General features: G+C 39.3%; 1 protein-coding gene across 10 annotated transcripts in view; it reads left to right on the forward strand.

The window, feature by feature from the left end:
• Nucleotides 1-17672, forward strand: part of DENND1A (DENN domain containing 1A) — a 543770-nt gene that overhangs the window by 271830 nt on the left and 254268 nt on the right. For all 10 annotated transcript variants that reach the window (XM_059073023.2, XM_067040763.1, XM_059073026.2 and 7 more), the window contains 2 exons: nt 12968-13048; nt 16965-17018. In XM_059073023.2, coding sequence (XP_058929006.1) covers nt 12968-13048; nt 16965-17018 — 135 coding nt within the window. The remainder of the gene's footprint in view (nt 1-12967; nt 13049-16964; nt 17019-17672) is intronic.

A 17672-nucleotide genomic window follows, 5' to 3' on the forward strand; every position in this document is an offset into this window, starting at 1 on the left:
GTATAGTCATTTTCACAATGTTGATTCTTCCAGTCCAAGAACATGGTATATCTCTCCATCTGTTTGTATTATCTTTAATTTTTTTCATCAGTGTCTTACAGTTTTCTGCGTACAGGTCTTTTTTCTCCTTAGGTAGGTTTATTCCTAGGTGTTTTATTCTTTTGGTTGCAGTGGTAAATGGGAGTGTTTCCTTAATTTCTCTTTCAGATTTTTCATCATTAATGTATAGGAATGCAAGAGATTTCTGTGCATTAATTTTGTATCCTGCAACTTTACCAAATTCATTGAGTAGCTCTGGTAGTTTTCTGGTAGCATCTTTAGGATTCTCTATGTATAGTGTCATGTCATCTGCAAATAGTGACAGCTTTACTTCTTCTTTTCCGATTTGGATTCCTTTTATTTCTTTTTCTTCTCTGATTGCTGTGGCTAAAACTTCAAAACTATGTTGAATAATAGTGGTGCGAGTGGACAGCCTTGTCTTGTTTCTGAGGAAATGGTTTCCGTTTTTCACCATTGAGGACGATGTTGGCTGTGGGTTTGTCATATATGGCCTTTATTATGTTGAGGTAAGTTCCCTCTGTGCCTACTTTCTGGAGGGTTTTTATCATAAATGGGTGTTGAATTTTGTCAAAAGCTTTTTCTCCATCTATTGAGATGATCATGTGGTTTTTTTCTTCAATTTTTTAATATGGTTTATCACATTGATTAATTTGCATGTATTGTAGAATCCTTGCATCCCTAGGATAAACCCCACTTGATCACGGTATATGATCCTTTTAAAGTGCTCTTGGATTCTGTTTGCTAGTATTTTGTTGAGGATTTTTGCATCTATGTTCATCAGTGATATTGGCCTGTAGTTTTCTTTCTTTGTGACATCTTTGCCTGATTTCGGTGTCAGGGTGATGGTGGCCTCGTAGAATGAGTTTGGGAGTGTACCTCCCTCCACTATATTTTGGAAGAGTTTGAGAAGGCTGGGTGTTAGCTCTTCTCTAAAGGTTTATAGAATTTACCTGTGAAGCCATCTGGTCCTGGGCTTTTGTTTGTTGGAAGATTTTTAATCACAGTCTCAATTTCAGTGCTTGTGATTGGTCTGTTCAGCTTTTCTATGTCTACTGGTTCAGTCTCAGAAGGCTGTGCTATTCTAAGAATTTGTCCATTTCTTCCAAGTTGTCCATTTTATTGGCATATAGTTACTTGTAGTAATCTCTCATGATCCTTTGTATTTCTGCAGTGTCAGTTGTTACTTCTCCTTCTTCATTTCTAATTCTATTGATTTGAGTCTTCTCCCTTTTTTTCTTGATGAGTCTGGCTAATGGTTTATCAATTTTGTTTATCTTCTCAAAGAACCAGCTTTTAGTTTTATTGATCTTTGCTATCATTTCCTTCATTTGTTTTTCATTTATTTCTGATCTGATATTTATGATTTCTTTCCTTCTACTAACTTTGGGGTTTTTTGTTCTTTCTCTAATTGCTTTAGGTTTAAGGTTAGGTTGTTTATTTGAGATGTTTCTTGTTTCTTGAGGTAGGATTATATTGCTATAAACTTCCCTCTGAGAACTGCTTTTGCTGCATCCTATAGGTTTTGGGTCATTATGTTTTCAGTCATTTCTTTCTAGGTATTTTTTGATTTCCTCTTTGATTTGTTCAGTGATCTCTTGGTAATTTAGTACTGTATTGTTTAGCCTCCATGTGTTTGTATTTTTTACAGATTATTTTTTTCCTGTAGTTGATATCTACTTTCATAGCATTGTGGTTGGAAAAGATACTTGATTCAGTTTCAATTTTTTTAAATTTACCAAGGCTTGATTTGTGACCCAAGATATGATCTATCCTGGAGAATGTTCCATGAGCACTTGAGAAGAAAGTGTATTCTGTTGCTTTTGGATGTAATGTCCTATAATATCAATTAAGTCCATCTTGTTTAATGCATCATTTAAAGCTTGTGTTTCCTAATTTATTTTCATTTTGGATGATCTGTCCATTGGTGAAAGTGGGGTGTTAAAGTCCCCTACTATGATTGTGTTACTGTCAATTTCCCCTTTCATGGCTGTTAGCATTTGGCTTATGTATTGAGGTGCTCCTATGTTGGATGCATAAATATTTACAATTGTTATATCTTCTTCTTGGCTTGATCCCTTGATCAGTATGTAGTGTCCTTCTTTGTCTCTTGTGATAGTCTTTATTTTAAAAGCTATTTTGTCTGATGTGAGAATTGCTACTCCAGCTTTCTTTTGATTTCCATGTGCATGGAATATCTTTTTCCATCCCCTCACTTTCAGTCGGTGTGTGTCCCTAGGTCTGAAGTGGGTCTCTTGTAGACAGTATATATACAGGTCTTGTTTTTGATCCATTCAGCCAGTCTGTGTCTTTTGGTGGGAGCATTTAATCCATTTACATTTAAGGTAGTTATCGATATGTATGTTCCTATTACCAGTTTCTTAATTGTTTTGGGTTTGTTTTTGTAGGTCTTTTCCTTCTGTTGTGTTTCCTGCCTAGAGAAGTTCCTTTAGCATTTGATGTAAAGCTGGTTTGGTGGTGCTGAATTCTCTTAGCCTTTGCTTATCTGTAAAGGTTTTGATTTATCCGTTGAATCTGAGTGAGATCCTTGCTGGGTAGAATCATCTTGGTTGTAGGTTTTTCCCTTTCATCACTTTAAATATGTCCTGCTACTCCCTTCTGGCTTGCAGAGTTTCTGCTGAAAGATCAGCTTTTAACCTTATGGGGATTCCCTTGTATGTTATTTGTTATTTTTCCCTTGCTGCTTTTAATATTTTTTCTTTGAATTTAATTTTTGATAGTTTGATTAATATCTGTCTTGGTCTGTTTCTCCTTGGATTTGTCCTGTATGGGACTCTCTGTGCTTCCTGGACTTGACTATTTCCTTTCCCAAATTAGGGAAGTTTTCAACTATAATCTGTTGAAATATTTTCTCAGTCCCTTTCTTTTTCTCTTCTTCTTCTGGGACCCTTATAATTCGAATGTTGGTGCATTTAATGTTGTCCCAGAGGTCTCTGAGACTGTCCTCATTTCTTTTCATTCTTTTTTCTTTATTCTGCTCTGCAGCACTTATTTCCACTATTTTATCTTCCAGCTCACTTATCCGTTCTGACTCAGTTATTCTGCTGTTGATTCCTTCTAGAGAATTTTAAATTTCATTTATTATGTTATTCATCATTGTTCGGTTGCTCTATAGTTCTTCTAGGTCCTTGTTAAATGTTTCTTGTATTTTCTCCATTCTATTTCCAAGATTTTGGATCATTTTTACTATCATTACTCTAAATTCTTTTTCAGGTAGACTGTCTATTTCCCCTTCATTTGTTTGGTCTGGTGGGTTTTTACCTTGCTCCTTCATCTGCTGTGTGTTTCTGTCTCTTCTCATTTTGCTTAACTTACTGTGTTTGGTGTCTCCTTTTCGCAGGCTGCAGGTTCATAATTCCTGTTGTTTTTGGTGTCTGCCCCCAGTGGCTAAGGTTAAGTTCAGTGGGTTGTGTAGTCTTCCTGGTGGAGGGACTGGTGTCTGTGTTCTGGTGGATGAGTCTGGATCTTGTCTTTCTGGTGGGCAGGACCGTGTCCGGTGGTGTGTTTTGGGGGTGTCTGTGACCTTATTATGATTTTAGGCAGCCTCTCTGCTAATAAGTGGGGTTTTGTTTCTGTCTCGCTAGTTGTTTGGCATAGGGTGTCCAGCACTAGCTTGCTGGTTTTTGAGTGGAGCTGGGTCTTAGCATTGAGATGGAGATCTCAATGTCCTGAACTCGGCTCTCCCAGCTCAGAGGCACAGGCCTGACACCCGGGCAGAGCACCAAGACCCTGTCAGCCCCACGGCTCCGAAGAAAAGGGAGTTAGAAAGAAAGAAAAAAATAAAATAAAGTCATTAAAATTTTAAAAATTATTAAAAATTAATAAGTAATTTTTAAAAGAGAAAACAGAAAGAAGAGAGCAACCAAATCAAAAATAAGTCCACCAATGATAACAAGCCCTAAAAACTATACTAAAAAAATTTTTTTAAAAGAAAAAACCCTAGGACAAATGTTAAAAGCAAAGCTATACAGACAAAATCACACAAAGAAGCATACACATACTCACAAAAAAAGAAAAAGGAAAAGATATATATCTATATATATAAAAAAAGGAAGAGAGCAACCAAATCAATAAACAAATCTACCAATGATAATAAACTCTAAATACTAAACTAAGATAAACATAAAACCAGAAACAAATTAGATGCAGAAAGCAAACCCCAAGTCTGTAGTTGCTCCCAAAGTCCACCACCTCAACTTTGGGATGATTCTTTGTCTATTCAGGTACTCCAGAGATGCAGGGTACATCAAGTTAATTGTGGAGATTTAATCTGCTGCTCCTGAGGCTGCTGGGAGAAATTTCCCTTTCTCTTCTTTGTTCACACAGCTCCTGGGGTTCAGCTTTGGATTTGGCCCCACCTCTGCATGTAGGTCACCTGAGGGCATATCTGTTCTTTGCTCAGACAGGCGAGGGTTAAAGTAGCAGCCTATTAGGGGGCTCTGGCTCACTCAGGCTGGAGGGAGGGAGGGGTACGGAATGTGGGGTGAGCGTGCAGCGGCAGAGGCCGACATGATGTTGCAGCAGCCTGGGGCGTGCCATGCATTCTCTCGGGGAAGTTGTCCCCGGATCACGGGACCCTGGCAGTGGCAGGGAGCATAGGCTCCCAGGAGGGGAGGTGTGGATAGAGACCTGTGCTTGCACACAGGCTTCTTGGTGGCTGCAGCACCAGCCTTAGCATTTCATGCCTGTCTCTGGTGTGTGTACTGATAGCCGCAGCTCACACCCATCTCTGGAGCTCGTTTAGGTGGTGCTCTGTATCCCCTCTCCTTGCACACTCCAAAGCAATGGTCTCTTGCTTATTAGGCAGTTTCAGACTTTTTTCCAGACTCCCTCTGAGCTAGCTGTTGCACACTAGCCCCCTTCAGGCTGTGTTCACGCAGCCAACCCCAGTCCTCTCCCTGGGATCTGATCTTTGAAGCCAGAGCCTCAGCTCCCAGCCCCCAGCCCCCAGCCCCCACCCGCCCTGGCTGGTGAACATACAAGCCTCTCAGGCTGATGAGTGCTGGTCAGCACTGATCCTCTGTACAGGAATCTCTCCACTTTGCCCTGTGCACACCTATTGCTGCACTCTTCCCTGTGGCTCTGAAGCCTCCCCCCTGCCCACCACCCATCTCTGCCAGTGAAGGGGCTTCCCAGTGTATGGAAACTTTTCCTGCTTCACAGGTCCCTCCCAGAGTTGCAGGTCCTGTCTCTATTCTTCTATCTCTGTTTTTTTCTTTTTTCTTTTGACCTACCCAGGTACGTGGGGAGTTTCTTGCCTTTTGGGAAGTCTGAGGTGTTCCGCCAGCGTTCAGTAGGTGTTCCATGTGTAGATGTATTCTGTTGTATTTGTGGGGAGGAAGGTGATCACCACTCTTACACCTCTGCCATCTTGAAGGTCTCTCCCTGTTTTTATTTTTATGTTTTCTTTAAGAAAAACGTTTTAAAATATATTTTTAATTTTTCTATCTTTATTTTACTTTTTTGTTGTTTTGTGTTTCTTTGGTTTTATTAGTTTTGTTTTTATTGTTTTCATTTTTGGGTTCTGTTGTTTGGTTGTTTTCTTGTTTTGGGGTTTTTTTGCCTTTTATTTGCTTGTTTTTGTTTGGTTTTGTTTATCTCTTTCTCTTCTTTTCCTTTTTTTCGTTTCTTTTTTTGTTTTGTTTGTTTGTTTTTTTGGCCATGCCATGCAACTTGCAGGGTCTTAGTTTCCCAGCCAGGGGTCAGGCCTGAGCCTCTAGGGTGGGAGCGCCAAGTCCAGGACTGCCAGAAAATTCCCAACCCCGGGGAATATTAATTGGTGTGTGCTCTCACGAGGTTTCCACCAAGATCTAAGATCTCACAACTGCCTGCAGGCCCCAGTGCTGGATGCCTCAGGCCAAACAACCACTAAGACAGGAACACAGCCCTACCTAGCAGCAGACAGCCTGCTTAAAGTCGTACTAAGCTCACAGACACCCCAGAAAATACCCCCTGATGCAGCCCTGTCCATCAGAGGGACAAGACTCAGCGCCACCCACCAGAGCTCAGGCACCAGTCCTTCCCTCGAGGAAGCCTACACAAGCCCCTGGACCAACCTCACCCACCAGAGGGCAGACACCAGAAACAAGAGGAGCTAAGACCCTGCAGCCTTTGGAAAGCAGACCACAAACACAGTAAGTTAGACAAAATGAGACAACAGAGAAATATGTTTCAGACAAAGGAGCAAGGTAAAAACCCACAGGACCAAATAAATGAAGAGGAAATAGGCAATCTACCTGAAAAAGAATTCAGAGTGATGATAACAAAGATGATCCAGATCTCAGAAATAGAATGGAGGCAGAGATCAAGATGATACAAGAAATACTTAACAAGGACCTAGAAAAACTAAAGAACAAATAAACATTGATGAACAGCACAATAACTGAAATGAAAAACAGACTAGAAGGAATCAGTAGCAGAATAACTGAGGCAGAAGAACGGGTAAGTGAACTGCAAGATAGAATAGTGGAAATAACTGCCACAGAGCAGAATAAAGAAAAAAAAATGAAAAGAAATGAGGACAGTCTCAGAGATCTCTGGGACAACATTAAACAAACAGACATTCAAATTATAGGTGTCCTAGAAGAAGAAGAGAAAGAGAGAGGGTCTGAGAAAATATTTGAAGAGATTATAGTTGAAAACTTCCCTAACATGGGAAGGGAAATAGTCATCCAAATCTATGAAGCATGGAGAGTCTAAAAACAGGATAATCCCAAGAAGAAACACGCCAAGACACATATTATTCAAACTAACAAAAATTAAATACAAAGAAAAACTAAAAGCAACAAGGGAAAAGCAAAAAATAACATACAAGGGAATCCCCATAAGGTTATCAGCTGATTTTTCAGCAGAAACTCTGCAGGCCAGAAGGGAGTGGCAGGATATATTTAAAGTGATGAAAGGGGAAAACCTACAACCAAGATGACACTACCCAGCAAGGATCTCATTCAGATTCAACAGAGAAATCTAAAGCTTTACAGACAAGCAAAAGCTGCGAGAATTCAGCACCAGCAAACCAGCTTTACAACAAATGCTAAAGGAACTTCTCTAGCTGGGGAACACAAGAGAAGAAAAAGACCTACAAAAACAAACCCAAAACAATTAAGAAAATGGCAACAGGAACATACATATTGATAATTATGTAAATGGATTAAATGCTCCAACTGAAAGACACAGCCTGGCTGAATGGATAAAAAAACAAGATGCATATATATGTTGTCTACAAGAGACCCACTTCAGACTTAGGGACACATACAGACTGAAAGTGAGGGGATGGAAGAAGATATTCCATGCAAATGGAAATCAAAAGAAAGTTGGAGTAGCAATACTCATTGTGACAAAATAGACTTTAAAATAAAGACTGTTACAAGAGATGAGGAAGGACACTCCGCAGTGATCAAGGGATCAATCCAAGAAGATATAACAGTTGTAAATATTAATGCACCCAACAAAGGAGCACCTCAGTATGTAAGGCAAATGCTAACAACCATAAAAGATAAAATCGACAGTAACTCAGTAATAGTGGGGGACTTTAACACCCCACTTACACCAGTGGACAGATCATCCAGACAGAAAATTAATAAGGAAACACAAACCTTAAATGATACAGTAGACCAATTAAGATAAACTTACTTGATATTTATAGCACCTTCCATCCAAAAGTAACAGAATACACATTCTTCTCAAGTGCACATGGGACATTCTCCAGCATCGATCACATCTTGGGTCACAAATCAAGCCTCAGTAAATTTAAGAAAATTGAAATTGTATCAAACATCTTTTCTGACCACAACACTGTGAGATTAGAAATCAGTTACAGGAAAAAGAAAAACTGTAAAAAACACAAACACGTGGATGCTAAACAGCATGCTACTAAATACCCAGGGGATCACTGAAGAAATCAAAGAGGAAATAAAGAAACAAATGACAGTGAAAACATGATGACCCAAAACCTATGGGATGCAGGAAAAGCAGTTCTAAGAGGGACGTTTATAGCAATACAATACCACCTCAAGAAATAAGAAACATCTCAAATAAACAACCTAACCTTACACCTAAAGGAACTAGAGAAAGAAGAACAAACAAAACCCAAAGGTAGTACAAGGAAAGAAATCATAAAGATCAGAATAGAAATAAATGAAATAGACATGAAGAAAACAATAGCAAAGATCAATGAAACTAAAAGCTGTTCTTTGAGAAGATAAACAAAATTGATAAACCGTTAGCCAGACTCATCAAGAAAAAAAGGGAGAGGACTCAAATCAGTAAAATTAGAAGTGGAAAAGGAGAAGTTACAACTGACACCACAGAAATACAAAGTATCATAAGAGAGTATAAGCAACTCTACCCAAATGAAATGGACAACCTGGAAGAAATGGACAAATTTTTAGAAAGGTACAACTTTCGAAGACTGAACCAGGACAAATAGAAAATATGAACAGACCAATCACAAGTAATGAAATTGAAACTGTGATTTAAAAATCTTCCAACAAACAAAAGTCCAGGACCATATGGCTTCACTGGTGAATTCTATCAAACATTTACAGAAGAGCTGACACCTTTCCTTCTCAAACTCTTTCAAACAATTGCAGAGGGAGGAACACTCCCAAGCTCATTCTGTGAGGCCACCATCACCCTGATACCAAAACCAGACAAAGATATCACACTCACAGAAAGAAAATCACAGACCATAATTTTCTGCTGAACATAGAGGCAAAAATCCTCAACAAAATACTAGCAAACAGAATCCAACAACACATTAAAAGGATCATGCACCATGATCAAGTGGGACTTATCCAAGGGATGCAAGGATTCTTCAATATACACAAATCAGTCAGTATGATACATCATATTAACAAACTGAAGAATAAAAACCATATGATCATCTCAATAGATACAGAAAAATCTATTGCCAAAATTCAACACCCATTTATGATAAAAACTCTGCAGAAAGTGGGCATAAGGGGAACCTACCTCAGCATAATAAAGGCCATATATGACAAACCAACAGCAAACGTCATTCTCAGTGGTGAAAAACTGAAAGCATTTCCTCTTAGATCAGGAACAAGACAAGGATGTCCACTCTTGCCACTCTCATTCAATATAGTTTTGGAAGTCCTAGGCACGGCAATCAGGGAATAAAAAGAAATAAAGGGATTACAAATTGGAAAAGAAGAAGTAAAACTGTCACTGTTTGCAGATGACAGGATACTATACATAGAGAATCCTATAGATGCCACCAGAAAACTACTAGAGCTACTCAATGAATTTGGTAACGTTGCAGGATACAAAATTAATGCACAGAAATCTCTTGCATTCCTATACACTAATGATGAAAAATCTGAAAGAGAAATTAAGGAAACACTCCCATTTACCCCTGCAACCAAAAGAATAAAATACCTAGGAATAAACCTACCCAGGGAGACAAAAGACCTGTATGCAGAAAACTATAAGACACTGATGAAAGAAATTAAAGATGATACCAACAGATGGAGAGATATACCATGTTCTTGGATTGGAAGGATCAATATTGTGAAAATGACTATACTACCCAAAGCAATCTACAGATTCAGTACAATCCCTACCAAATTACCAAGGGCATTTTTCACAGAATTAGAACAAAAAATTTTACAATTTGTATGGAAACATAAAAGACCCCAAATAGCTAAAGCAATCTTGAGAAAGAAAAATGGAGCTGGAGGAATCAAGCTTCCCGACTTTATACTACAAAGCTACAGTAATCAAGACAGTATTGAACTGGCACAAAAACAGAAGTATAGATCAATGGAACAGGATAGAAAGTCCAGAGATAAACTCACATACTTATGGTCACCTAATCTATGACAAAGGAGGCCAGAATATACAATGGAGCAAAGACAGCCTCTTCAATAAGTGGTGCTGGGAAAAGTGGACAGCTACATGTTAAAGAATGTAATTAGAACGCTCCCTAACTCCATACACAAAAATAAACCCAAAGTGGATTAAAGACCTAAATGTAAGGCCAGAAACTTTAAAACTTTTAGAGGAAAACATAGGCAGAACACTCTGACATAAATCACAGCAAGATCTTTCTTCACCCATCTCCTAGAGTAATGAAAATAAAAACAAAAATAAACTAATGGGACCTAATTAAACTTAAAAGCTTTTGCACAGCAAACGAAACTATGAACAAGACGAAAAAACAACCCTCAGAATAGAAGATATTTGCCAATGAGTCAACTGACAAGGATTAATCTCCAAAATTTACAAACAGCTCATGCAGCTCAATATCAAAAAAACAAACAACCCAATCAAAAAATGGGCAGAAGACCTAAATAGACATTTCTCCAAAGAAGACATACAGATTGCCAACAAACACATGAAAAGATGCTCGGCATCACTAATTATTAGAGAAATGCAAGTCAAAACTACAATGAGGGGGCTTCCCTGGTGGCGCAGTGGTTAAGAATCCGCCTGCCAATGCAGGAGACATGGGTTTGAGCCCTGGTCTGAGAAGATCCCACATGCCACAGAGCAACTAAACCCATGCACCACAACTACTGAGCCTGCACTCTAGAGCCTTCGAGCCACAGCTGCTGAAGCCCACGCGCCTAGAGCCTGTGCTCCACAACAAGAGAATCCACCACAATGAGAAGCCCACACACCGCAACGAAGAGTAGCCCCCACTCGCCGCAACTAGAGAAAGCCCGCTCACAGCAACGAAGACCCAACACACCCATAAATAAATAAATAAATACATACATACATACTACAATGAGGTATCACCTCACACCGTTCAGAATGGCCATCATCAAAAAATCTACAAACAGTAAATGCTGGAGAGGGTTTGGAGAAAAGGAAACTCTCCTACAGTGTTGTTGGGAATGTAAATTGGTACAGTCACTATGGAGAACAGTGTGGAGGTTCCTTGAAAAACTAAAAATAGATACACGCACCCCTGTGTTCATTGCAGCACTATTTACAACAGCCAGGACATGGAAGCAACCTAAATGTTTATCAACAGAGGAATGGATAAAGAACATGTGGCACGTTTATACAGTGGAATATTAGCCATAAAAAGGAACGAAATCATGCCATTTGCAGAGACGTGGATGGACCTAGAGACTCATACAGAGTGAAGTAAGTCAGAAAGAGAAAACCAAATATCATATAATTTCGTTTATATGTGGAATCTAGAAAAATGGTACAGATGAACTTATTTGTAAACCAAATATAGATACACGGATGTAGAGAACAAACATATGGATACCAGGGGGGCAAGGGAGGGTGGAGTGAAGTGGGAGATTGGGATCGACATATATACACTACTGTGTATAAAATGGATAACTAATGAGAACCTATGCACAGCGAACTCTACTCAGTGCTCTGTGGTGACCTAAATGGAAGGAAATCCAAAAAAGAGGGGATATATGTATATGTATAGCTGATTCACTTTAGGGAAAATGAGTGATCTCACAATAGAGACCTCAGATGAATTAATCAAATGATTAAAGTGAACATCATCAGAAATGGGATGAATTGAAATCTGAATCAACAGAAAACATCAAACAAGTGAGTGTTATTTTACCAAATGGTTGGTCTCACTGTCAGGTTCATACAAATCTAGGAAAGACTTAGGAACTGTTCCTGACTGATGAAAACTAGAGAGTCACAGCATTTGAAGGCAACATGTGATTCTGAACTGGATAATTTTGCTATCCAAGGACATTATTGGCACAGTTGGCAACACCTGGTGGGATCTGAGGATTAGATGGTAATGTTGTTTCAGTGTTAATTTCCTGATTTTGATGATTAATTGTTGTTATGTAGGAGAATGTCCTTTTTATTTATGGATGTTGGGGCATAATGTTGGTAAGTCACTCTCAAATGGAAATAAAGGTTTTTTGTACTGTTGTGTGATTATTCTGTAAATTTGAGATTGTTTCAGAGCAAAATTAAACTTGTGTACCTGCACATGTTCATTTCTACCCCCTGAGAAATTTGAGTAAGTTATGAATTCAGATTGAAACAGGATTTTACTTTGGGCCCATCCTCTTTTCCCTCTCCTTTAAATTCACTAACAAAGACAGCTGTGGAACAGGGAGAGGGCTCTGGGTTTGAACACAGAAAACCTGTGATTAGCTCCTGGCTGTGCAACTTACCAGCTGGATGACTTGAGTCAAGTTCCTTTACCCTTCAGAGCCTTAGTTTTCAACCTGTAAAGTGAGGTAGTTGTGAGGCTCAAACAGCTACCAAATGGGTACAAATGTAAGCTTATTACTGTTTTATCAGCACAGAGAATTCCACAGGGTGGGAGAAATAGCTTTTGGATAATTCCGTAAACAATGTTCTTTTGCGCATTTTAAAGGTGAACCTGTTTTCAATCGAAGAATTTGTACTGCTTTGCATTTCATTTTGTGGCTCAGTTTCACTAATTAAAATGCACAGCCACCATCCTGTATTCCATGCTGTTGTAGTAGTTCATTTTTAACTTTCCATAATTGGAGGCTGCTGTGTATCCAGTGAACACTCAATAAAATTAATTGAGGGTAATGATGATGAAGACAAGATCTGTAGTGTCATCGTTATTTCTCCCTACCACCCCCGCCCTGTAAGCTGGGGTTGTTTGCATTTAAAAGTTGTTGCTATGGAGTTGAGAGGATAGATTTGCTGAGAGCTTATGGTATATGATCCATAAAAGGCGGTCATGGTAGGTGTCTCACTAAGTAGAAAATGTCAAACTTGGTGTGGGCGGATCTGTTTGGCTCCTTTATTGAGCGGTAAACAGTGTCTTTTGTCCAACCCTATTTGAATATCAAACCTATTTCTGTTGTGTGCCCAGACCTCCCTGCAGGTCTCTGACTAAGGGCTCAGCCCTTCCTTTGTTACTTAGGCCTTTTATTTCTTTCAGGAGAGTCAGTGGAATGAGCTTCTTGAAACTCTGCACAAACTTCCTATCCCTGACCCAGGAGTGTCTGTTCATCTCAGCGTGGTAAGTGGTGGCAGAATATTAGCAATCACTGAGAAACCTTTCCATTATTAACAGTAAGAAAGAGCCAAATGGGATTGTCTTCTGTCATCTGCACCTTCCCCACCTCCAAGTACTCTGAGACCTCAAGACAGGCCAGGGAGATGTATTTCTTTCTCTGGAATTCCATGAGAAATGGATCCCAAATGCCCCCAGGCTCCTCTCTTCCTGGCTGTCATCCCGTCACTAGCATCTCCTGAATGGCAGATGCTGGGCTTGGAATGGGATGGCTGACCCCTGCCTCCTCAGCCCCTGTGGGGCTCCCTGTCTCATGCTTTGTCCCTTAGCACTGATGTGTCTGCCCCTTCACTGAAGCCCATCCTGCCACCCCCGAACCTTCAACACCGCCTTTCCCCTGTTTACCAGGATAACCCCTCTTAGCTAAGGTTTTTTTTTTTTTTTTTTGCCCCAAGCAGCTTGTACACTTTGCAGTACTTAGTCACAAAACACATTGGAACAACCTTTTTTCCTATCTCCGCCACTGGAATGTATGCCCTCAAGGATAGGGATAGAGACTGTCTAGCACAGTTCCTGGCCAGATCGTTTCCTTGAACTCTTTTATGTACATGCTATGTGGTCTGTAGTGTGCCAGGGTGGAAAAGCCTTTGAATTACCAATTGGGAGATTTCAATCCCCAAGTCATAGTTTTGCCAATGACCTGAGTGATCTTAATCAAAACCTTTAACTTCGTGGGTCTCAATTTCCTCATCTGTCAGATAAGGCATCAGATAAGGAGTTCTTTTCCATATTTCAGTTATTGCAATTCTCTAGGTCAAACCCTTGTCACCACCTTCATCAGAATTCTCAGATGGATCCCCTTTGACCAGCTATTGATTATCCAGGGGCTATTTCCCCCATGTTGTGGGGTCTGAGTGTTTAAGAAGTTTTTTGTCTTTCAGCTTCAGTAGAACCAGGTACAGTGTTGGTATTCAGTGGTAATTAACTTGGTATTTTCCCTCTTAAAGAAAATGAACATATAGGTTTTTTTTTTCATGATGATCACATTGAAAGCAATATTACTGCCAATAACTAATAATAGATCTGCTATATACTAAGTTCCTAATTTATGCCAAGTATGCATCTCTAATGTTCAAAACAACTCTACAAATAGATATTAGCATTCTCATTTCATAGATGAGGCTTAGAGAGAAAAAGATTCTTGCCCATCCAAGGTCGTGTGGTTAATAAGTGAGATTGGGGCTTTTAAACCCAGGGCTGACTTCCAAGCCTATGTTCTTTCCACCGGGCCATGAGTCTTGAAAGAAAGGGAGGAAAGAAGGAACTGGTAGAGGTTTTTGCTCATTTTAATGGAGCATAGGAAGGAAAGAAACCTTCTTCCAGAAATTTTGTGTAAGGAAGAGTGTCTGGAAAAGATGAAGAAATGAGCTTTAAACCTGCCCCAGTCATTGCCACATAGGGAAGCAACTTTGCCTTTGTCTCTGTCCCTTTTCCAAAGCAGCTTGATCTCACCATGTTTCAGTCTGTAATGACATCTGACAGGTAGCTGGGGAGTAGCCTGGGTGGATCACCAGCTACTGGGGAGGAAGGGCCTCTCCTTCCTTTGAGTGGCTGCCAGGCCTCAAGGACAAGCCATCGCAGGGGCAGGAAGAACTATTGGGGCGGGGGTGTGTGTGCAGCTGTTTCATGCCAGTGGTTTCTAGGAATGTTTCTGACCTCCTCTGGTCCCAGCATTTCATGGGCGATGGAGCAAGACAGAATCTCAAAGGACAGCCTGGGGAGCAGTTGGTTTTAGAATTGCATAGGCTCACTATTTACAATCTGTTGCATTTGTAAAGGCAGATATTTTCTTCTTTCCTCTTCACAAGGAATTCCTCTCTCCATGTTGCATTTCTGAAGGGTTAGTCTCAACTGTATTATAGAGCCTGAAAAATTGATAAAATGGCAGTCTTGGACTTTCTGTCTTGAGTCACAAGAGAATGTTTCTGTATGCCTTCTACAGGTGATTGAGAAAAATAGGAATGTAAACTAACAGTTGAGAGAGTAATAATAATTTTCTACTAAAATACCATTTATGGAATGCTAGGCACTTCACATATATAACATTTATTCTTCACAACGGTTCTGAAGTAGATATTACAATTCCCATTTACAGGTTAAAAAGTTGAGGTTCTGAGCTATTAAGTGAAGTGGCCTAAGATCACATAACTATTCAGTGGCTGACTCTGTGGTCCCTGTCCTTTCTCCCTCACTGTGCTGATCCTTATTCTGTGACTCCATCACCATGTGGACTTCCATTACTGAACATTTCCTGGGACTCCCTTCAAGCCATTTGGTATAGAATTTGGTATCTCATGGCATCAAATTTAACCTTGTATTTTGCTTTTATTATTTTAATCCTCATTGTTGACTTGAATTAATTAACAAGTTTCCCATAACTAATATGCTACATAATCTCTGTCGTAATACTTCATAGATAATGTTTTGGCACCAACCCACAGATTTTGGAATAGTGCACTGCAGGGGGTGTTTTTTAAGTTATCTTTTAATTTTTTTTTCTTTTTACTTTATTAGTTTAATTCAAATGGCTTTAGCTATAATTTGCTCATTAAAAAGCACAGGTATAACAGTCTACTATCATGGAAAGAGCATAGCTCTAGTTATGCAGACCTGGTTTCAATCCTAGTTCTGTCACCTACTAGCTGTATGACCTTAAGTCACTTTACCTCTCTAAGCCTTAATTTACCCATTTGTAATATGGAGATAATATCTATCTTAAATTTTGCTATGGAAATTAGAGATACTATTTATAAAGTACCTGATATAAAGCCTTCCATGCAGCAGGTGTTCATAAATATCTGCTGAATATTAGACAAATAGCTTATACTGTTATTGTTGCTCTTTTCGTTATTGCAGTTGTCCCCCAGGCCTTTTATTTCAGGAAGCCTGTACAACTCATTTTTCCAGAGACCTACTTATTTTGCAATTATCCAAGAATGGGGAGTGGGGAGAACTTCCTGAAATGTCACTTGGGGGTCTAGGTTTGAACTTTGGCCATGGCTAAGCTGACTTTCTCTGTATGTGACCTTTCCTGGCCTTTGCACAATCCCTTCTTTAATTGGCCAGCACCAGGCTCTTTCCATTCCTGCTTGCCATTGTTCTCTGAGTCTTTAGTAGCACAGAGGAGGTGTCATCAGTTCAGCCTGTTTTCATTTAACTCAGAGACACATGCTTGTTACAAACATGGAGATGCCTCCTTGAAAGTTCTCTGAACAGGTCAGATTTTCAACTCCACTGAGTCTCCGGCACCCTTCGCTGGAATTTGCACTGGAAGTCAGGAGACTTATTTGCAGAGCATGCATAGTGGAGAGACTTTCTCCACTGTTAGCCATCTGCAATGTCTCAGGGCAGCAGTCCTTCCACTGGAGCTGTCCTTAACATCCCTTGGGCCTTTGGGGCAGATTTGGCCCGCAGCTTGTAGATGGATGTAATCTCAGATGCTGAAATGAAATGGCAGGTTTGGCTGGTAAAGACCATTCCTGAGTGAACCTAGTGATATTTGGTCCCTAGAGTCCACTTGCCTCACTGAACAATAAATTATGAAGTCTACAGCTTTCATGTGTTCAGAAACCTGCAAACATCGTAAAAGAATTTAGCCTTTAACTTCTTTGAGCTGTTCTTTTGTATCTCAAAGAAGTTCCTCTCTCAGAAAAAAGAACTCCATCTACCAAACCAATGATTTAATGCATCTGGCTTTAATCCAACATTATCCTAAGGAAATATTCCATGGACTGTTCTCTATGAGTGAAACTGTTTCTTCATCTGAGTGAGGAATTATCTTCAGATCATTTACCTGTTTTCTGAATAATGTGCTTGTTGCATACTTCTGCAGAAATAAATAGCTTTTGTTTTTCTTTTCCAGCATTCTTATTTTACTGTGCCTGACACCAGAGAACTTCCCAGCATCCCTGAGAATGTGAGTACTTGGGCAGGGGTGGATTAAATTTTTATTCCTCTTTTTTTTTTTTTTACTAATTTTGAAAGAAAATAAAAGGATATATTTTCCCATTAAAAAAATAATGCATTATGAAAGTAAAACCAAATAGATAATATTTTTAAAATATAGAAAGTATAAAGACAAGGAAAGATCATTATTCATACTTCTCAAAGGTAATCACCTATTAACATGTTGATGTCTCATTGTAGTCTTCTTAGAATGTATTATTTACATTAGAATCACCTATTACATAAGCATTTTGCAATTTCATTCACAGTCATTTTTGTTGGCTGCATAATATTCAATTTGCTATTTAGCTTACTTAGCTATTTCCTCGCTCTTGTGAATTTAGGGGTTTTTAGTTTTTGCTGTTGTAAATAAAATGCTTCTATGTGAAGAACTTTCCATATAAAGATTTCTTTATTAGGGTAGATATACTCAAGTAAAATTATGCTGCTACTACATTTCTATATTGACTTTTAAGAAAGTAAAAGTAAATGTAGGTAGAAGTGTGAGGACCCCCATCCCCACCTCTTAAAGACTTAGCAGTGAACTTGAGTCTGAGGGAGCAGAGGGTAATATTTGCCCTCTGAACAAGCCGAATGACGTATCTAGCCTAGGCTTAAGACATAT

This window comes from Kogia breviceps, chromosome 8 (genome assembly GCF_026419965.1).
Source record: "Kogia breviceps isolate mKogBre1 chromosome 8, mKogBre1 haplotype 1, whole genome shotgun sequence".
Lineage (NCBI taxonomy): Eukaryota > Metazoa > Chordata > Mammalia > Artiodactyla > Physeteridae > Kogia > Kogia breviceps.